The 23170-nt window shown below is 42.1% G+C and overlaps 1 protein-coding gene across 1 annotated transcript in view; it reads left to right on the plus strand.

Annotated features, from left to right (window-relative positions):
* LOC129836173 (serine/threonine-protein kinase 32C-like) overlaps positions 1-23170 on the plus strand; it is a 162989-nt gene that overhangs the window by 95353 nt on the left and 44466 nt on the right. The window contains exon 3 of the mRNA XM_055902023.1: positions 21221-21372. Within this exon, the coding sequence (XP_055757998.1) occupies positions 21221-21372 (152 nt within the window). The remainder of the gene's footprint in view (positions 1-21220; positions 21373-23170) is intronic.

Here is a 23170-nt window from a genome sequence, read left to right on the forward strand (position 1 = left end):
ATAGTCTAGCTTAGCTAGAGGTCCTAAAGGGAGGTCGATAATACATGCCTAGCACAAGCTAGCGCTTCATTAAAACTACAGTATGTTTCTTAATTGAAACTAAGTGGGCGATAAACCTGAGTAAAATACATTTGCGTTTTGTAGGACGCAGACAAAGAGCTAGGGGAGACAGATTAGTGAGGGGGGAGAGGGGTTGATAGCAGTGTAATTACTGCTGCTCGCTAACTTTGATATAAACAATGTGGCCGTCAAACATTGGACTCGTATGCTAGTTACAGTTATAGTTTAGTCATAGTGTTGGCTGTCTTCACAGAAATGAAGGTAAGGTGAGCGTTTTCTACCTTCACATTACGCTAGACCTGTGGTTATTTGCGATGTTAGCCAAATGTAACATCACCAGAGCAAGCAGATGAATGGGAAATAAACGTTGTCTGATGATTTTGTTTAGAGAATCTAATTTTTTTTTTTTTTTTTGGTGGATCAAGAAATACGAACTTGTCATTTTGTGCTAACTAGCCAACTTGTTGTCCTGGCACCACTCTGCCAGGTCTCTGACCTCCTCCCTATAGGCTGTCTCATTGTTGTCGGTGATCAGGCCTACCACTGTTGTGTCTTCAGCAACTTCATGATGGTGTTGGAGTCGTGTTTGGACACACAGTCGTGGGTGAACAGGGAGTACAGGAGGGGGCTAAGCACACACCCCTGAGGGGCCCCCGTGTTGAGCATCAGCGTGGCAGACGTGTTGTTGTCATAGGACCAGTGACGATTTTAGCATGTAAATCTTGGTGGGGCAAACTACCCACAATTTGTTTTATACAATAGCTATTTATACAATAGCTCAATTCAGGAAATATACACCAGACAAAAACCAAACTTTTTTAAGACAGCCACCAATTATAACCTATCTAACGCTTTTTCGGCATCCAATGATACTGCCACTTTTGGAACGTTCACGTTCCTGGCATGATGGATAATATTTCAAAATCGGCAGAGATTGTCTGAAGCCATCCTATTCCGTATGAACCCTGTTTGATCTAAGCGAATCAACTTTAGTATTTCTATTTATATGCGAAAAGCCAATATCTTACCCATAATTTTATGATCCACATTCAAAAGTGATTTTGGGGTTGTTGGATCCGCATGACAATGAATCCTTATCTTTCTTTTTAAGCTTGGTGATTGTAGCCAAACATAGTGATTGGGGAAGTTCATTTTTCTCTACAACTGCTGTGACATTTACATTTACATTTACATTACATTTAAGTCATTTAGCAGACGCTCTTATCCAGAGCGACTTACAAATTGGTGCATTCACCTTATGATATCCAGTGGAACAACCACTTTACAATAGTGCATCTAACTCTTTTAAGGGGGGGGGGGGGGGGTTAGAAGGATTACTTTATCCTATCCTAGGTATTCCTTAAAGAGGTGGGGTTTCAGGTGTCTCCGGAAGGTGGTGATTGACTCCGCTGTCCTGGCGTCGTGAGGGAGTTTGTTCCACCATTGGGGTGCCAGAGCAGCGAACAGTTTTGACTGGGCTGAGCGGGAACTGTACTTCCTCAGTGGTAGGGAGGCGAGCAGGCCAGAGGTGGATGAACGCAGTGCCCTTGTTTGGGTGTAGGGCCTGATCAGAGCCTGAAGGTACTGAAGTTCCGTTCCCCTCACAGCTCCGTAGGCAAGCACCATGGTCTTGTAGCGGATGCGAGCTTCAACTGGAAGCCAGTGGAGAGAGCGGAGGAGCGGGGTGACGTGAGAGAACTTGGGAAGGTTGAACACCAGACGGGCTGCGGCGTTCTGGATGAGTTGTAGGGGTTTAATGGCACAGGCAGGGAGCCCAGCCAACAGCGAGTTGCAGTAATCCAGACGGGAGATGACAAGTGCCTGGATTAGGACCTGCGCCGCTTCCTGCGTGAGGCAGGGTCGTACTCTGCGAATGTTGTAGAGCATGAACCTACAGGAACGGGTCACCGCCTTGATGTTAGTTGAGAACGACAGGGTGTTGTCCAGGATCACGCCAAGGTTCTTAGCACTCTGGGAGGAGGACACAATGGAGTTGTCAACCGTGATGGCGAGATCATGGAACGGGGCAGTCCTTCCCCGGGAGGAAGAGCAGCTCCGTCTTGCCGAGGTTCAGCTTGAGGTGGTGATCCGTCATCCACACTGATATGTCTGCCAGACATGCAGAGATGCGATTCACCACCTGGTTATCAGAGGGGGGAAAGGAGAAGATTAATTGTGTGTCGTCTGCATAGCAATGATAGGAGAGACCATGACGTGACCATACGTAACATAGGCTTTAGTAATTTGGGACGAAAATGTCTGTAAAATTCCACTGGGAAACCATCATTACCAGGATATTTTTCATTTTGTAGACTATTAATGGCCTCCACCAGCTCACCTAGGAAAAATGTTCTATCCATATTAATTTTCTCTGGTTCACCTATACTGGTGAATCGGCCTTATTAAGGAAATTGTTTATCTTTCTTTGAACTTGTTTTCGGATTGATACAGTTTTTCATAAAATGTTTTAAAGACAGTTAATTCTGGAAAAATCCATTGCTATGCTAACATCCGGGTGTTTATTATATTATATTTAAGTTAAGAAGTGTTCAACTGTTTGAAGGGTGTCAACATTTATATCTAAGCTGTGTTTTCTTTCTGTTCTATTATTTCTAATTCTTCATTGGTCTTGTTTTTCTAACGTAAAGACTAAGACATGATACAACCTCTCATATAAACTCAGCAAAAAAAGAAATGTCCCTTTTTCAAAGATAATTCATAAAAATCTAAATAGCTACACAGATCTTCATTGTAAAGGGTTTAAACACTATTTCCCATGCTTGTTCAATGAACCATAAACAATTAATGAACATGCACCTGTGGAATGGTCGTTAAGACACTAACAGCTTACAGGCGGTAGGCAATTAAGGTCACAGTTATGAAAACTTAAGACACTAAAGATGCCTTTCTACTGACTCTGAAAAACACCAAAAGAAAGGTGCCTAGGGTCCCTGCTCATCTGTGTGAACGTGCCTTAGGTATGCTGCAAGGAAGCATGAGGACTGCAGATGTGGCCAGGGCAATGAATAGGAATGTCACTATTCTGCCATGGCTAGCGAAGAGCCTGGACCTCAATCCCATTGAGCATGTCTGGGACCTGTTTGATCGGAGGGTGAGAGCTAGGGCCATTCCCCCCAGAAATGTCTGGGAACTTGCAGGTGCCTTGGTGGAAGAGTGGGGTAACATCTCACAGCAAGAACTGCCAAATCTGGTGCAGTCTATGAGGAGGAGATCTGGCCACACCAGATAGTGAGTTACTTTTGATTTTGACCCCCCTTGTTCAGGGACACATTATTCCATCTCTGTTAGTCACATGTCTGTGGAACTTGTTGAGTTTATGTCTCAGTTGTTGAGTCTTACGTTCATACAAATATTTATAAATTTGTATGAATATATATATATTTTGCTGAAAATAAATGCAGTTGACAGTGAGAGGACGTTTCTTTTTTTTGCTGAGTTTATATGCTTTAAGAGCTTCCAAGGCAACAGTTGGGAGTACTTAATTATCTACATTTATTTCCCAAAACATGTCTGTCTGTGTGTTGAGATATGAGGTAAACTCCTTATCTCCAAGTACCATTGTGTTGAAACGCCTTGTCTTTGTTATTGGCATAGGAGTTTTAATCTTAAGCGTGAAGGACAATGGGCTATGGGCCGTAATTATTCTAGGAAGGTATTTACACGAAGGAACACAGTCAAAGAAAGAAACGTTTACAATAAAAAGTACATTCTTGAATATGAGTTATGGGCATGAGAGTAATAGGAGTATTGATGACTTGTCTAAAGTTGCATCCCGCTCACAGTTAAAATTAACCCCCAAATAACATTCCAGTTACATTGAGATCATTTTAGAATAAGGTCGTTAATGAACTTTGGGTCATCTTCATTTGGGCAATATCAATTCAGTAAATTAACTTTTTCTTGTGGCAGGTTTCCTTTTACCATTATAAAATGTCCATTTGGGTATGTAGTAATTTCTGTGGACTTAAATGAGATTTTTTTTTTTTTTACTCATTAATAATTTATACTCCTCTGGATCTTGTGGAGTAAGTGGAGGCAGTGGTGGAAAAAGTACTCAATTTTCATCCTTAATAGAAAATTACTCAAGTAAAAGTGAAAAACTCATCCAGTAAATTATTACTTGAGTAAAAGTCTAAAAGTATCTGGTTTGAAATTTACTTAAGTACAGAGGTGGAAAAGTACTCAATGGTCCTACTTGAGTAAAAGTGCAAAGGCAATTGTATATCAAATTCCTTATATTAAGCATTTCTTTACTTACAGGACAGACGGGCACACTCAGACATCATTTACAAAACACAGAATTTGTGTTTATTGAGTCCGCCAGATCAGAGGGAGTAGGGATGACAATGCGTTATATTGATAGGTGTGTGAATTAGAACATATTGCTGTCCTGCCTGAGCATTCTAATTGTAATGAGTACTTTTGGGTGTCAGGGAAAATGTGATGTAAAAAAGTACTTATTTTCTTTAGGAATGTAGTGGAGTAAAAGTTGTCAAAAATATAAATAGTAAAGTACAGCTAGCCCAAAATATGACTTAAATAGTACTTCAGAGTATTTTTACTTAAATACTTTACCCCACTGAGTGGTGGAGAATGCCAACCCATCCCAAGCACGCCCAAACCTTTCACTTTCTATTGTTGATAGGTGAGTTTCTTGTAAAACAAACAAACAGATGTTGCGGTTATTCTTTTTCAAATAAGAAAATACCTTCATTATTTTGGGCTGGGTGCACAATTCCATTGACATTCCATGTCACATATGTTCATGTATTCAGGTAGCCTAGTGGTTAGAGCGTTGGGCTAGTAACCAAAAGGTTGCGAGATCAAATCTGTCGTTCTGTCCCTGAACAAGGCAGTGTTCCTAGGACGTCATTGAATTTTTTTTATTTGTTCTTAATTGACTTGCCTAGTTAAATAAAGGTAAAACAAAAATAAATACAATCTTAAGTATTATCCACAACGTGTGATATTGAGATGTGTTTTTACACATATTTTTGTCTCATATTGACTCCAACACATTATGTATGCTCTTGATACAGTACATAAACATCTATAATAAAAATAGTGTTGCTCAATCCTCAATGTTCTTAGTGGGCATGTATTCACAAGACATAGAAATAAATGAATAAACTCTTAACAAACCGTAATTCTGGCTGATGCTCGGTCATACAAACATATCTGAACTCAAATGAGGGGCCAGAGGGGGTATTTGACTGATGATTTGATACAGGTCTGATATGTCGTCGGCTCCTCGGTTTAGTTTAACTGCTAGGAGTGTGAAAGACTGCTTTGCTCTGGGGATCACAGGAAATCACAGGCCTTTGCCAGCTCTCCATGCTTTACAGCAACAAGGGGAATCATAAGGGAAGCTAACAGCATGAGAAGGACGAGAGGTAAAAGCTTTAGACGTTTGGTTAGCAATTGCAGTGTTTCATTTATTTCCCTTTATCATCCATCCCCTCGCAAAGGGCAGATGACTGGCTGGAGAAAGTGGGTCTGTGTGCAGGGCAACAAGGGAGAAAGGATGAAATAGAAAGGGGCCATGAACCGCAGTGTCACCATGAGTAGGGCAAAATAGGTTTTTAAAGACTTCTTTCATCCCCTGAATTGTCCATTTACCAATCGGCTTCCATGATGGCGAAACCAGAGCCTGCTTTTACTCCGCGAGCCTCTCCTCTTCCACCACAAACCTGTCCTCTGTCATCTACCTGATGTGTCTCTCCCCACACCCTTTCTCCTTACTCACATAGATCCATAAGGAGGGAAATGGTATTAGTTTATACTAGACTGTAATGAGCCTATGACAAAGACAGAGGGAGAAAAACCTGTGTAGGAAAGAAGAGAGGGAAGGAGAGCAAGATGGAGAGCAGCTCTTATTTGTGCTCCTGCTAGAAGGGAGACGGGCAATTAGATTGTGTTTTGGAGGGTAATAGATTTCCTCCTGACATTTCTTCCTCTAATGCTGTAAACCAGCCATCTGCCCAGCTGTAATGAGGAGACATGGGCCTTTGTGGACAATTCAATTCAGTTAGACCCTTCTGCTGTATGGTGCTGGAGCAGCTCAAACACATCACTCTGGCACCGCAGTAACTTGATAATACCTGAGACGTGACAGCTGGGGTGGGCTGTATCATCCTGGTACTAGGGATGAGCATGAGTAATCCAGTACTCAAACAGACGTCAAAACTCGATCTTAAACCAGAGACCCAAATTTGTTTCAAATACTGTAAAACTCTTTGGTGGAATGTGCTTTGTTACTTGTCATGGAAGAAAATGACATTTTAACTGATGGGAAAGCTACAAGCTACATTCCATGATGAGTTTTATCACAAATTCAAAATGGACTGGATTCAAGTAGGGAAATGTGTGTTCCAACAACATGCTGCAGTTTTAGAATAATTTCGTCCAGTCTATTTTCGCAATGGCTACTTTGCGAACTGCTAGTGCCATTTAGAAATGGTTAGCCTAGGCTATATACCCCGTAACATAGACAAAGAGTGTATTTTCATCAGAACCTACTCGCCGAACAGATGTCGTGGCTGTAATTCATCACAATGCAGTGTACAATGTGGAACTGAAAATTCCAAAGAACAGGCAGAATAAACTACATCGAGCGCCTGTAGGCCTATGTCGAAAAGACCGATTTTGGTTTGTAACCCTGAATTAAAAATTTTTTATTTCAATGATCACTCATTGAAACTGTTCCAGAAGCGCGAAATGCACATCACTTCGCACTGGCAACTTTTTTAATTGAGAAAAATATTGTTTTATTTTTATTCTGTTATTACATCATGTTCTTTACTATAAAATAGTGTGTTGACTGTAATAAGAGTGTATTGCTAAATGAACAAAACAAGGCTATGCATTTGCACAGCCATAGACTTCTACAAGCGAACTCAAAAAAATTATCATGCGAGTACTGGAACAGTCCAAAAATGTCAAATGTCCATCCCTACCTGGTATTTTGTCAGTCAAACTGTGGGTTTGAGGTGACTTTTTCACATAAGAAAAGTTATGTGAGAGACTTCCGGTGATGTAATTTAGGAAATGGCTGCCTGATTTTTCATACTACACATTGGTTGGGTATTTTCCTCATGAATTCAAGTATTTAGTCAGAGTATTTTAGTAACTTATTATAAAATGTAAAAGGGGAAAGCAGGAAAAGGTAGTGGAGCTACAACGATAGTCCGCTAGTAGGAGAAGCTAAAATTGTCTACGAAGCAGAGATGGCTAATGCTAACACAAAAAAAGCTAGCAGCAAAAGAACCCTCATTCCGTGATGTGATAAAGAAGGAATTGCATGAGGCGCTCGCTGGCTTTCGAGAGGATGTACGAAAATAACTGAATGAGTTCAAGAGGGTCATTAACCGGAAATTCAAAGAAAAAAAATAAGAACTTCACCCCATCTACAAAAATTGGGGGATGCTGAACAGCGCATTGGGGAAACCGATACGTGGAACACTGCGGTCAAGGACACACTCGTGTAGTCTTTGAAAGGCCAGCACGCACCACAAGCAAAGTGGTAGATCTCGTTTTTTTCAAGTCATAATAACATTAGACTTTATTCTGTGGCCGAGGGCACAGAAAAAGACTCAATGTCCAATTTCGTGGAGGGTCTATTTAAGCAATAAGGCACGGGTGTGTGGTATATGGCCAATATACCACGGCTAAGGGCTGTTCTTAAGCACGAAGCATTGCGGAGTGCCTGGACACAGCACATAGCCGTGGTATACTGGCCATATACCACAAACCCCTGAGGTGCCTTATTGCTATTATAAACTGGTTAACGTAATTAGAGCAGTAAAAATACATGTTTTGTCATACCCGTGGTATACAGTCTGATATACCACAGCTGTCAGCCAATCAGCATTCAGGGCTTGAACCATCCAGTTTATAATCAAGGACATACTAGAAGATGACACTGACTTGGGAATCAAGAGAAAACAGAGCTCTGGCCTCAAACCCCCTCAGCGTCGCCCCACCAAGATCCATAGTTGCATGTTTCCTACGATTCTCAGTCAAAGAGAGTCCTCCGTGCAGCCTTGAAAAAGCCTGTTAACTTCCAAGGTCAACGGGTGTTATTTGATCATGACTACGTGGGAAAGATACTGAAAAGAAGGAAGGAATACACAGCTATCAAGAAGGCACTAAACGAGAAAGGGATTCGCTTCCAAACACCAAGGATGCTAGTCTGGATAACAGCCCGGCTTCATACGAGCATGTGGACGAGGCGTCTGACGACCTGAAGTCGAAGGGCATCCCAGTGGAGTATACCGCCAGAAGACCGGTGACTTTACGGTATGGTCTGGTATGGTCACGTTTATAACAGATCTATTAGCTAATGATGAATGACACTGACAACGTCATGGAAGGCTATAACATGAAGAGGATTCAATGAATGGATTGCATATAGTTGATGGCTTATATTAACACATAGTAGGTTATTATAGGCTATATACTCACCCCCTTAGCACACAATACCAATACACCTTTCTCTTTGACTCAACCAATGTGTCTAGGCGACCAATAAGTTTTGGTTGCAACTGCGTCACGCCTTTTGATACTTGACCGAGGGGCCCCTCGGGGGGTCAGGCTCATCCCCTCAAACTCCAGAGGCAGGAGACAGTCCTCTGAACCCCCCCCCCCCCCCCCCCCCCCCCTGTTGGAGCGAGTGACTCTGAACTTAGTGGCTAGCCCCAAGTCGTTATATATATATTTTTTTTTTTCTTGTGCATTTTGTTATTTGCCTCATGACTCCTGCATGCTTAGTTGACTGAACTTTCTTTACCCAACCGTGGAACAGACTGTTTGTTCCCACACTCGGGACTCATACTCTCTATTGGTTACACTAACTTTTGGCCTCCCATCCCATTCTAACCACCTTTACGCCGGCTTTATATTCATGTTACCTGATGAAATTGCTGTAAAATGATATTTTTGCCATCTGATGCACATTCAGATGTCATAAATCAGCACTGCAGAGCTCTCCCTGTCCTCTGCCGTGCCTTGATTGTATTACTGTTGATGATATCTGGAAATGTGCATGTACACCCTGGCCCATCTACTGTTGCTAGCCCCAATTCTGACATGTGCTCTAATATCTGCTTCACTGATTTCTGCTCTCGTAAAAGCCTGGGTTTTCTGCACGTTTACAGTAGAAGCTTATTACCTCAAATGGATCAATTGAAAGTGTGGGTTCACAGCTCCAATCCAGATGTGTTGGTCATTACTAAGACGTGGATAAGGAAGAGTGTTTTGTATACTGATGTTAAACTTTCTGGTTATAACCTTTTTCAGCAAGACAGATCTTCCAAAGTTGGGGGAGTGGCCATCTTTACCAAGGATCACCTTCAGTGCTCAGTTGTCTCCACCAAGTCTGTCCCCAAACCATTTGATTTGCTGCTTTTAAGTATTAAACTTTCAAATAGCTCTTTGTTGACTGTTGCTGGGTGCTATCGTCCTCCATCAGCACCGGCCTGTACCCTATCTGCCCTAAACTCTCTCCTGGCTCCTTACACTAAGTCTGAATTTGTTCTTCTAGGTGACCTAAATTAGGACATACTTAAACCACCTGACCAAGTCCTAAAGCAATGGGACTCCCTAAATTTTAGATTATTACCAATCCCACAAGGTTTGACTCCAAACACCCAGAAAAGGCTACTCTTCTTGATGTTATCCCCACAAATAATCCTGATAGGTATCAGTCTGGTGTTTTCTGTAATGACCTTAGTGATCACTCTTTTACAGCCTGTGTTCGTAATGGCTGCTCAGTGAAACGAGCTGTCCTGATTTGTCATAGACGCTTGCTAAAAAACTTTAATGAGCAAGCCTTCCTTCATGAACTGGCCTCTGTAAAATGGTATAGAATCAGCTTGATCCTTCTTTTTTTATATTTTCAGTGGTATTGTTGACAAACACGCCCCCATAAGAAAATGAGAATAAAAACAGGTTCAGCCCCTGGTTCGACCGTGATCTTGCAGAGTTACTTGTGGCTGCTTTGCGTGATGTATTGTTGTCTCTACCTTCTTGCCCTTTGTGCTGTTGTCTGTGCCCAATAATGTTTGTACCATGTTTTGTGCTGCTACCATGTGTTGCTACCATGTTGTGTTGTCATGTGTTGCTGCCTTGCTGTTGTTGTCTTATGTTTCTCTTTATGTTGTGTTGTCTCTCTTGTCGTGATGTTTGTTTGGTCCTATATTTTTATTTTATTGTTTTATTTTTTAGTAGGCCGTCATTGTAAATAAGAATTTGTTCTTAACTGACTTGCCTAGTTAAATAAAGGTTAAATAAACAAATTAATTAAAATTAGGGCTGTCCCCAACTAAAACAAATCTTGGTCGACCTAGAGTTGTCTGTTCTTTCGACTAATCGATTGGTCAAAATGTTTAAACATATTTTCCCCTATACAGACACACGCCCAAGTGTTTTAATGAAGCCAACTATATGAAGGCTACTGAGCTTGTCTGATGCTTCAAACACACTGTGATTAAATAATTAAGACACAAATGACTCAAGGGAGCCAGAGATCAAGATAGCTTAACGAGAAGAAGGAAAAAAAACTGTTCTCGACCCTCATCCTCCTGCTGCTGCTGGCCTTCGCAGATTCTGCTGTTACGCTTCTGCTGTTATGCTCCTAATAGGCTACACCAGGGGTCGGCAAACTTTTCCATTTGTAGTGTGTTGTATCTTCTTGTCTCCTATTTTATCCAGTATGTAACTCCCTCAGGTGTCATTTCATCATATGATCTGGTTGCCACTGTTTTGACCACACTGGCCTCAACTCTCCATGTTTTACCGTCATGGATTTTCACCCTATCGTTTGGACTGAGGGCACCGATCGCCTTTGACCCTTTGTCATAGTACCTTTTATGTTCACTCTTTTCTCTCCGTTTGTTAAGAATGTCCTTGTCGTCCTTCTGTTTCTAGGAGCGCTGGCAACCTAGTTTTGAGTTTCCTGTTGAACAGCAGCTCTGCAGGAGACAGGCCATGTTTTAGTGGAGTAGCCCTGTAGTTTAACAAAGCTAGATACGGATCTGTCTTTGAGTCGAGAGCTTTCTTCAGCAGTAGTTTCACTGTTTTGACACCATTCTCGGCTAACCCATTAGACTGTGGGTACAGTGGGCTGGATGTGACATGCTTGAACCTGTACAGTTTAGCAAAATCTCTGAAAGCTGAACTGTGAGGCGTTGTCCATACGTACTACCTCTGAGACCCCATGACGAGCAAAGAATGACTTAATGTGAGTTATCACCTGACTAGCAGCAGTGTCCTTCAGCAAAGCCATCTCTGGGTTAAGCGAGTAATAGTGCATCAGTAGAACATAGTTCTTGTCCTCAAGAGAAATTATATCTATTCCTACTTTGCCCCATGGTCTCAATACCTATTGTTTCCTCAACCCACATTGGCTCTTTGCTCTGTTTTGACCTGTATTTCTGGCATGTTTCACAGGCTCTGACTGCTCTATATCAGCATTCATATTGAGATCCTGAGTGGCACAGAGGTCTAAGGCACTGCATCGCAGTGCTTGAGGCGTCACTACAGACCCGGGTTCGATCCCGGGCTGTATCACAAACGGCGTGATCGGGAGTCCCATAGGGCAGCGCACAATTGGCCCAGCGTAGTCCGGGTTAGGGGAGGGTTTGGCCGGGGTAGGCCGTCCATTGTAAATAAGAATTTGTTCTTAACTGACTTACCTAGTTAAATAAAAAATGTATGAATACAATTGGGCCAGAAACCGTCTCTGTACCCTTGGTGGTGTGTATGTTAGACCCTTCTTTGCAATAACAACCAAAGGTTTATGATCTGTTTCGGCCCACACTGTGTTTTACCATGTGTAAACACATGGAATTTCTCACATGCATATGACAGTGTCAATGCCTCTTTCTCAATGTGAGCATAGTTATACTCAGAAGTTGTCAGAGCCCTAGAGGCATATGCGACTGGGCGCCACCTATTGCTGTAACAACACTGCAGTGCCTGTTGCAAAAGCCCCCTTGGCATTTTTTCCTATTTTGTTGTCTTACACCCTGTAACTAAAATAGATTTTCGGGCGGTTTGTATCATCTGATTTACACAACATGCCTACCACTTTGAAGATGCAAAATATTTTTTATTGTGAAACATACAAGAAATAGGACAAAAAAAACAACTTGAGCGTGTATGACTATTCACCCCCAGCAATTACAGCTGCAAGTCTCTTGGGGTATGTCTCTATAAGCTTAAGCTTGGCACATCTAGCCACTGGGATTTTTGCCCATTCTTCAAGGCAAAACTGTGCCATCCTTCAATTCTGACCAGTTTCCCAGTCCCTGCCGATGAAAAACATCCCCACAGCATGATGCTGCCACCATCATGGTTCACTGTTGGGATGATGTTCTTGGGATGATGGGAGGTGTTGGGTTTGTGCCAGACATAGCATTTTCCTTGATGGCCATAAAGCTACATTTTAGTCTTATCTGACCAGAGTGCCTTCTTCCATATGTTTGGGGAGTCTCCCACATGCCTTTTGGCAAACACCAAACGTGTTTGCTTATTTTTTTCTTTAAGCAATGGCTTTTTTCTGGCTACTCTTCCGTAAAGCCCAGCTCTGTGGAGTGTACGGCTTAAAGTGGTGCTATGGACAGATACTCCAATCTCTGCTGTGGAGCTTTGCAGCTCTTTCAGCGTTATCTTTGGTCTCTTTATTGCCACTCTGATTAATTCCCTCCTTGCCTGGTCCATGGGTTTTGGTGGGCAGCCCTCTCTTGGCAGGTTTGTTGTGGTGCAATATTCTTTCCATTTTTAATAATGGATTTAATGGTGCTCTGTGAGATGTTCAAAATGTCGGATATTTTTTTATAACCCAGCCCTGATCTGTAATTCTCCACAACTTTGTCCCTGACCTGTTTGGAGAGTTCCTTGGTCTTCATGGGGCCGCTTTCTTGGTGGTGTTGCAGACTCTGGGGCCTTTCAGAACAGGTGTGTGTATATATACTGAGATCATGTGACAGATCACGTGACACTTAGATTACACACAGGTGGACTTTATTTAATTAATTAATTAATTATGTGATTTCTGAAGGTAATTGGTTGCACCAGATCTTATTTAGGGGCTTCATAGCTAATGGGGTGAATACATACAGTATGCACATATCACTTTTCCGTTTATATTTTGTGAAACAAGTTATTTTTTTCATTTCACTTCACCAATTTGAACTATTTTGTGTATGTCCATTACATGAAATCCAAATAAAAATCAATTTAAATTATAGGTAATGCAACAAAATAGGAAAAATGCCAAGGGGGGGTGAATACTTTTGCAAGGCACTGTAAACCTGCTTTAGAGGCATCTGCTGAGATTTTGGTTTTGTGCTTTTCATCATAGAACCTCAGTACTGGAGCATGCATGATTCATGCCTTGAGCTCCTCAAACTTTTATGGTGATTACTGTTCCAACACCACTCTGTAATTTTACACAGTAGACTCATGTGAGTTGCCAGATTAGGTACAAATTTGCCCACATAGTTAACCATACCTAAGAACCTTTTTGCACCCTCTTGATCGGTAGGCGGTGGCATGTTCTTGATGGCTGTCACTTTGCTCTGGTCTATCTGAACACCTTCACATGTTCGTTTTTCACCCAAGAGGGTAATTTCTGTCTTTCTGGATTCACTTTTATCTGCGTTTAGCTTTAGCCCGTTAGCTCTGGCTAGATCAAGTGCTGCTTTCAACCTTGTGTTGTGCTCTTCAAGAGTCTGACCCCATATTTACACATCATCAATGTACACTATTTAGCCCCTGCCATGTCCCCGACCATCTCCCCTCTGGTAGGCAGCTGAACAACTGAGATTTCAGTTTCAAGTCCATAATAAATTCCTCAACAGTCTCTGTTTCATTCTGACATCTACTGTTGAAAACATACCTCTTAAATGTCTTGTTTCTTCTGGGAACATTCTGAAATGTAGCGAATACCAGTTCATAATCTGGTTGCTCTTCATCCGTTAGCTGAAAGCTGTTGTAGACTTCAATGTCGTCCGAGCCAGCTGCTGTGAGAAGCAGTGCGACCTTCTGTGCGTCATCTTTTAAGCCGCTCCTGTCGCCGTCAGATAGAGAGTGAAACGCTGCTTGAACCGCTTCCATTGCTCTTCAACGTTGCCGTTATGTTTCAGTTCTGTTGGAGGCTTTAGTTGCTCCTTGTCGTTAGTCAGCTTGCACTGTAAAATGACTAGCTACATGCACACTACGCTCTGTTATCTTCGGCGTGTTTATTTTGACCTCCGTCTCCTTAGCCCAGTGGCTAGTTAGCTAACGTTAGCTAGTTGACGTGAAGCCTCATGGCGCCGTTCAGCATTTTCGACCAAAACTCAATGATGGATGAGTCAAAAGCGAGTTCTCTCACTCCTGGTACCATGTTGTATCGTCTTGTCTAAGAAATACTAAAGAGAACAACTGTTCTTTTAAAACATAAGGTCTTCTTTATTCAAGTTAACCAGGAATTAACGGTAAATGTATTACTGGTGATACTATTGTGCCATCCTCGCGGAGTCAGACAGGTGTCTCGTGCCATAAAGAATATATATATATATTTTAGCCTGCTCAACTAAAATAATCTCGGTTGACCAACAGCCTATCCACCAAGCAATCGACCAGTCGACTAAATGGGGTCAGCCCTAATATTGATGCATCATCAGGAATTGAAAGTAATAAGTAACGTATTGAGTGCCATCAAGAGAAGTAAGGTAATAGCAAAGATGAAACGGGAGAGAGTTGACATACTATTCTGGCAGGAAACTCAATTATCCACTGCTGAACACGAGAAACTCAAGAAAATGGGAATACCTTTTTCTCTTCTTATAAAACAGGTATAAGGGGTGTTGCAATTTTGATCCCAAATGCAGTTAAATTTGAGCCTTATATCAAAAATAACAGACAAGTAGTGAAGATTTATCTTCGTTAAATGTAAACTGGATCATAAAGAATTGACATTATTTAATGTATATGCGCCCCCGGGTCTTCTTTAAGAAGGTTTTTGATTTAATTGCCACAGAAACCTCTGAGACTCTTGTCTGGGGAGGGGATTTTAACATCAAAATTGGACAGCACAAATCACAATAGGAAAAGGAGTCAGGTTGCTAAAAAGATCAATAGGAGATTACAAGATTATATACAAGATATACACGATTTAGGACTGATTGATGTGTGGGCGACTTCCATATGTCAGAAAGGGAGTATACTTTTTACTCAGCCCGCCACACTGAATTCTCCAGGTTAGACAATTTTTTCAAGTACAGTGCAGATAGGCACAGGCTTAAGGATTGTAGGATCGGCCAGAGGGACTTATCAGAGTTTACCTAACTCTGCACCTTGATAGCAAACAAATGTTTTATTATTTGTATTATTATTTTTGAACTCTGCATCAAATTAAATAAAATGTTATTTGTCACATATGCCGAATACAACAGGAATACAACCTTACAGTGAAATGCTTACTTACAAGCCCTTAACCAACAATACAGTTTTAAAAGGGGGTGGGGGGGGGGGGGAATAAATAAAAGTAACAAATAATGAAAGAGCAGTAGTAAAATAACAATAGGGAGGCTATATACAGGGGATACCAGTGCAGAGTCAATGTGCGGGTGCACCGTTTAGTCGAGGTAATTGAGGTGATATGTACATGTAGGTTATTAAAGTGACTATGCATAGATAATAACAGAGAACAGCAGCAGCGTAAAAGAGGGGGGCAATGCAAATAGTCTGGGCAACCATTTTATTTTATCCGTGCTTCTACACCTGCATTGCTTGCTGTTTGGGGTTTTATGCTGGGTTTCTGTACAGCACTTTGAGATATCAGCTGATGTAAGAAGGGCTATATCAATAAATGTGATTTGATGTTCAGGAGTCTCATGGCTTGGGGGTAGAAGCTGTTTAGAAGCCTCTTGGACCTAGACTTGGCGCTCCGATACTACTTGCCATGCGGTAGCAGAGAGAACAATCTATGACTAGGGTGGCTGGAGTCTGTGACAATTTTTCCTGGCCTTCCTCTGACACCGCCTGGTATAGAGGTCCTGGATGACAGGAAGCTTGGCCCCGGTGACGTATTGTGCCGTATGCACTACCCTCTTTTGTGCCTTGCGGTCGGAGGCAGAAATGTTGCCATACCAGGCAGTGATGCAACCCGACCAGGATGCTCTCGATTGTGCAGCTGTAGAACATTTTGAGGATCTGGGGACCCATGCCAAATCTTTTCAGTCTCCTGAGGAGGAATAGGTTTTGTCCTGCCCTCATCACGACTGTCTTTGTGTGCTTGGACCATGTTAGTTTGTTGGTGATGTGAACGCCAATGAACTTGAAGCTCTCAACTTGCTCCACTACTGCCCCAACAATGAGAATGGGGGCACGCTCGGTCCTCCTTTTCCTGTAGTCCACAATCATGTTCTTTGTCTTGATCACGTTGAGGGAGAGGTTGTTGTCCTTGCACCACACAGTCAGGTCTCTGACCTCCTCCCTATAGGCTCTCTCGTCGTTGTCGGTGATCAGGCCTACATTACCACTGTCATCAGCAAACTTAATGATGGTGTTGGAGTCGTGCCTGGCCGTGCAGTCATGAGTGAACAGGGAGTACAGGATGGGACTGAGCACGCACCCCTAAGGGGACCCCGTGTTAAGGATCAGCGTGGCGCATATTTTGTTACCTACCCTTACCACCTGGGGATGGCCCGTCAGGAAGTCCAGGATCCAATTGCAGAGGGAGGTGTTTAGTCCCAGGGTCCTTAGCTTAGTGATGTGTTTTGAGGGCATTACGGTGTTGAACGCTGAGCATCTTAGGGAAGGGCTCGTAAGTAAGCATTTCACTGTAAAGTCTACACCCGTTGTATTCGGCGCATGTGACAAATACAATTTGATTTAATACAAGCATGCTGAATTAGCCAGCATTCAACGAATCAATGGGTACGGTTACATGCACACAGTAATATAATTATTGTGGATAATCAGATTAATATAATAGCTTGATTTAAAACATTTACATGTTCTGCAAGAATAACAATTTCCCTAATAATCCTGTTTACATGGACACATCTGAAATCAGGCTAGCTGATGGCGGTCTGATAAATGCAGAAAATCTCCCCCCCAAAAATAGACGTTCTACCATGTTATTTTTGGTGATCATATTTGATTCTGAATTCGGACATGTAAAGATTAAAACTATTTCTAAAGCGCATACATTCAGTTTTGAACCCAGAGAGAGGCTCTCGGCTGGTGCTAGCACATGGGCAGATCAAATACACCGCTGATACGCCGATTTAAGGTGTTTACCTGTCCTAATGATTCGAAAGATTGCCCAGAAAACCAGATGTTTTAATCGGCGTATGCTTACTTCGATTTTGACCTTATGCCGATTTAAGATAAGCAGAGTAAGGTGTTTACGTGACTATTGCGTAATCTGCCTACAGCCATAATCAGTTTAATATCAAATTATTACAGTGCATTTAAACGTACTCAATAAAGATTGATTTGATCCTATATCTGGAGAATAATGATCACGGGGAAGTATCCCCTGCTATGTTGTGAGATAGAGCTAAGGCGGTTATTAGAGGGAAGATCATAGCCACATCTCTCAATAAAAATAGTAACGCACAGCAACTGATGAAATTACAGAAATCATTAGGAAGCTTAGAACGATCTCATAGTCATCTCAAAGACCCTCTTACACTATATATACAAAAGTATGTGGACACCCCTTCAAATTAGTGGATTCTGCAATTTTAGCCACATCCGTTGCTGACAGTTGTATAAAAGCTAGCAAACAGCCATGCAATCTCCATAGCCAAGCATTGGCAGTAGAAGGGCCTTACTGAAGAACTCCGTAACATGAACAGCAAGTCAGTTCATTTCGGCTCTGCTAGAGCTGCCCCAGTCAACTGTAAGTGCTGTTATTGTGACGTAGAAATGTCTAGGAGCAACAACAGCTCAGTCGCGAAGTGGTAGGCCACACAAGCTCACAGAACGGGACCGCTGAAATCTGAAGCACGTAGCGCGTAAAAATCATCTGTTCTCGGCAGCAACACTCACTACCGAGTTCCAAACTGCCTCTGGAAGCAATGTCAGCACAATAACTGTTTGTCGGGAGCTTCATAAAATGGGTTTCTATGGCCGAGCAGCCATACACAGGCCTAATATCATAATGCACAATACCAAGCGTTGGCTGGAGTGGTGTAAAGATCGACACCATTGGACTCTGGAGCAGTGAAAACATGTTATCTGGAGTGAATCATGCTTCACCTTCTGGCAGTCTGACGGACAAATCTAGGTTTGGCGGATGCCAGGAGAACACTACCTGTCCCGATGCATAGTGCCAACTGTAAAGTTTGGTGGAGGAGGAATAGTGGTCTGTTTTTTTATGGTTTGGGCCAGGCCCCTTAGATCCAGTGAAGGGAAATCTTAACTCTACAGCATACAATGACATTCTAGACGGTTCTGTGCGTCCAACTTTGTGGCAACAGTTTGGGGGAGGCCCTTTCCTGTTTCAGCATAACAATGCCCCCATGCACAAAGTGAGGTCCATACCGACGCTGACTGCGAGTCAGGCCTTATTGCCCAACATCAGTGCCCTAACTCACTAAAGCGATTGTGGCTGAATGGAAGTCTCCGCAGAAATTTTCCAACATCTAGTGGAAAGCCTTCCCAGAAGAGTGTAGGATGTTATAGCTGCAAAAGAGGGACCAACTCCATATTAATGCCCATGATTTTGTAATGAGATGTTCGACGAGCAGGTGTCCACATACTTTTGTACATGTAGTGTATATTGCATGCGTGAGATTTAAAAGGTAAAACAGGAAATTGATCAGATTTATAGTGAAGAAGTAGAGAAAAAGCTCAGGTCCCTGAAACAACGATATTAGGAAGCCGGCTCAAGGCAACAAAATTACTAGAATGGAGACTCAGAAAACAAAAAGCAAGGAATACATATTTCAAAATAAAATACCCTAAAACAACAATGATTACATGCAAATGGGATGAAATACAGAATATATTTGAATCATACTATACAAATCTGTACAAGCAACCAGAGAAGGCAGATGCACATACAATCAATCTTTTTTTTTTGACTTGGTCTCCCCTCAATTGGGACACAGCAAAACGATAGACTTCAGAAATAACTGATTAATTGATTAAATGTAATAATGCAATATCTAATCTAAAAGTAAACAAGTCTGCAATCACTGATGGCTTCCTTTCAGAATGGTTCAAAGCCTTCAGAGAACAACTAACACCTCTACTTCAGGCCTGTTTTAACTAGACTCTGGGAGGGGGGGCTCTACCACCATCGTGGAGAGAAGCCATAGTATCTGTAATTCCAAAGGAGGGTAAAGATAAGAAGGAATGCAATTCCAAAAGACCTATTGCAATTCTTAATGTGGATTATAAACTGTATGCATCAATAATAGCGAAAATAATGATGGACATAAACCCAGAATTGATTGGTGGGTATCAAACTGGTTTCATATAAAAGAGACAGACAGGAAGGACAACATAAGGAGAACACCACGTCATGCTATATTAACCAGTCTAGATGCAGAAAAAGCATTTGATTCAGTGGGATGGGATTATCTATTCCATGTTATGGATAGATTTGATTTCAACAATATGATACAGTGCATCAAAACACTACATTCATATCCGACTGCCAGAATAAAGACGAATGGACATTTGTCACAAACAATAAGTCTAAAACTCAGGGCAAGATAAGGCTGTGATCTTTCACCCACGCTCTTCTCCTTGTACATCGAGTCATTAGCACAGGCAGTAAGAAAATACCCATCCTCAGGGGAATAACAATACGAGGCGGTGAACGTAAGGTATACATGTATGCTGATGACATTCTGATAGTTCTTAAAGACCCAGGCTCAGGTGTCCCTACAGTAGATTGACGAATGTTTTACAAACATTTGGAACATTTTCCGGGTATGTTCAGAGTACACAAGACCCAAGCCCTTGTATATAATTATACCCACACCAAGAGCTGAATAGTAAATATAACTTCCAGTGGACCTCTTCATCCATTAAGTATATTGGAGTAAATCTACCAAAATATACACCGAAACCTTTTGAAAGAAATCATGTTCCCATCGACAAGAAAATATATGATGATCTGGACAGGTGGAATTCACTTCCCTTAGATCTTAGTAGAATTGAAACAATCAAAATGAACATCATGCCGAGGTTACTGTATTTGTTCCAATCACTGCTTATAGAAATCCTACCTAAACAGTTTAGAGAATGGGATAAACAGATATCATGGTTTATCTGGAACAGTAAGAGACCAAGAATTAAATATACAACATTACAACTACCAAAACAGTGGGGGTGTGGCCTTACCAAGCCTAAAATATTATTTTGGGATCCATACTTGGAAGTTTTCTAATTCAAAGATGATGTTACTTGTAACTAGTCTGATGTACGTATAATGTGTGCTCGACCTGCCTTCCTGTTTTGTGTTTTTGTGTTCTTCAATAAAAAGAAAGTATATCAAAATAAAAGTTGTGAAATTGTTCTAAACTTACATGAATTGTTGTATTACTCCACTTGTGTGTGATAGGTATCAACCGTGTGTTAATATAATATTTGATCACTTCAATATTTTACTAGGTACAGTTGATTTTTCTATAATGTCAGAATTTGGCATTCTTCATTGGAGATTAGTACTTCTTTATAGAATCGAGTTTTCTTTCCTAACCATTGTTTATTTTCTGCAGCGACTGTTTGCGTAACAGTAGCTGAGGTCATAGCTTCCTAATGACTGGATGTTACAGTAATGAGGCTGCCCTCCCATACCCCCTGTCCTGCTCTTGACATTTCACCACTCTACGAAACATCAACTTTTAATGAGCACATGATGAGGTCGGAGACTGTTTGTGTGTTTTTGCAAATGTAATTTTCCGCATGTTTTCCAAGCCCCATTGTAAATATTCTAATGGAGGGCAGTAATATCAGCCATTATGAAAAGCCAATCCTGTCACATGCTCTGGTATACTGTATATCATTGTATACTAAGGTGCCTGTGCAAGCGTGTGCGTCTGTCTTTACTTGCTTTATGCGAGTCTGGTTCCAGTCCTAAGTGGGTAACCTACTCTCTGTTCTTCTGTCCTTATTTCCCCTGCAGGTGTGCATCGTGCAGAAGAGGGACACAGAGAAGATGTACGCCATGAAGTACATGAACAAACAGCAGTGCATAGAGAGAGACGAGGTCCGAAACGTCTTTAGAGAGCTAGAGATCCTACAGGAAATTGAACATGTTTTTTTAGTAAACCTCTGGTGATTATCCTGTGTTTTTTTCATTTTATATACTGTTTGTACATTCTGCACGCCACTGCTGGTGTGTGTGTGTGTGTGTGTGTGTGTGTGTGTGTGTGTGTGTGTGTGTGTGTGTGTGTGTGTGTGTGTGTGTGTGTGTGTGTGTTCGGGCATGTGTGAATGCGAGCCCATTGCACGTCAGATGACCCCATATTTCCCTCCCAGGAGTATGATATCTGGGTGAAGTAGGGAACCAGTTTCATTATTTAACCATCTCCAGTGTCTCTGCAGAACATATTCTAAATATAATTGGGCAGGTGGCACAATGTTCACAGCAAATTACACCAAAGCACTTTACTCCTGTGTAATTGGTAGAATGATATTGCTCTCTGTGGTTATCTCCTCTGAGTAATTGATAAAGGGAACGTCAATCATTTCATACACATCCTTTAGTACATAAAGAATTTGAGCGGATACATACACCAAGACGAAAGTGCACCCAAACCCGCTGTCGATTATTACTGTATGCATGTTTTTTCTCTCTCCAAAGTTGGCAACGTTTTAATAACACTGGGGGGGAAATGAAATAATGGTCTCAAGGAGAAGCGTCCTCCCAACTAAAATAAGCAGAGTTTTTTTTTAATGAGGTGGTAGTAGGGCCAGTGTCTTTTTTATATTCTAATTCCCTCAAGTGGTCCCCATCCTTGTTCTAGGTTCCCTGCTTTGCTCTGCTTGGCACTGTATTTATAGATCTATGGCACATCAAAGCCCCATTAGCGACAAAGACAGCAGCGTTATGGATAGGCGGGAATTATCGGCTCCTTAGATCGCATCTCATCTCCCTGCGATTCAACTTCAGAGGGAAAAGTTGTGAAAGTGGTCAGCCCATCTCAAATGACACTGGAACAAAACAACAATCACTCATAGTCTCGTACAGCCTCCTGAACAATACCCAAGACACTCCTGTGTGCCGTGGAATTGGTTACATCACTCTCATCCAGTATACGCTTTGGACGGTTCATAGAACGTTTGCGTTATTCTGTTTCCCTTTGAGGGTGAATATCTTGGGGAGGGGATAGAGAGGCGCTGCCGTCACCATCAAACTGACCAGATTTGAGCAACAAAAGGGAGACATCTGCCAAAACCCACATGGCGATGGCCTGCCTGCCTGCTGAGGGGAGAACGGCTCATAATAATGGCCGGAACTGAGAAAATAGAATAGCATCAAACACCTGGGAACCATGTGTTTGATGTAGTCGTTACCATTCCACCTATTCCGCTCCAGTCATTACCACGAGCCTGTTCTCCCCAATTCAGGTGCCACCAACCTCATGTGGGCCACAGATGTTCCTGTCTAGCGCCGTCACTGATAGATAAGTTTGCTTTTCAAAACCCAAGGACTCCAAACCTGAGCAGCCACGAGCCTGTTCTCCCCAATTCAGGTGCCACCAACCTCATGTGGGCCACAGATGTTCCTGTCTAGCGCCGTCACTGATAGATAAGTTTGCTTTTCAAAACCCAAGGACTCCAAACCTGAGCAGCTGTCGGTACTGTTTGTACCATAATATTGGCAAGCCTGGTCCCATGCCAAGCCACCAGAAAACAAACGGCAAGGAGTTTTGAAAATAACTTTACCGAGTGTATCAATCACGCTAGCCTCATTGTGGATCTTTCCTGTAGAGGCAGGCTCTCACTGGCCAGACTCCTTTTTTTCGGTTGCTTTGGCCCCCCTGTGGCCGTGTTGGACTCTTAAAGGCTCTGCATGGTCAATTCGACGTCTGCAGTGGCCGTACAGCATTTACTGCGATGCGGCCATGGC

This window comes from Salvelinus fontinalis, chromosome 37, assembly GCF_029448725.1.
Source record: "Salvelinus fontinalis isolate EN_2023a chromosome 37, ASM2944872v1, whole genome shotgun sequence".
NCBI classification, from domain to species: Eukaryota; Metazoa; Chordata; class Actinopteri; order Salmoniformes; family Salmonidae; genus Salvelinus; species Salvelinus fontinalis.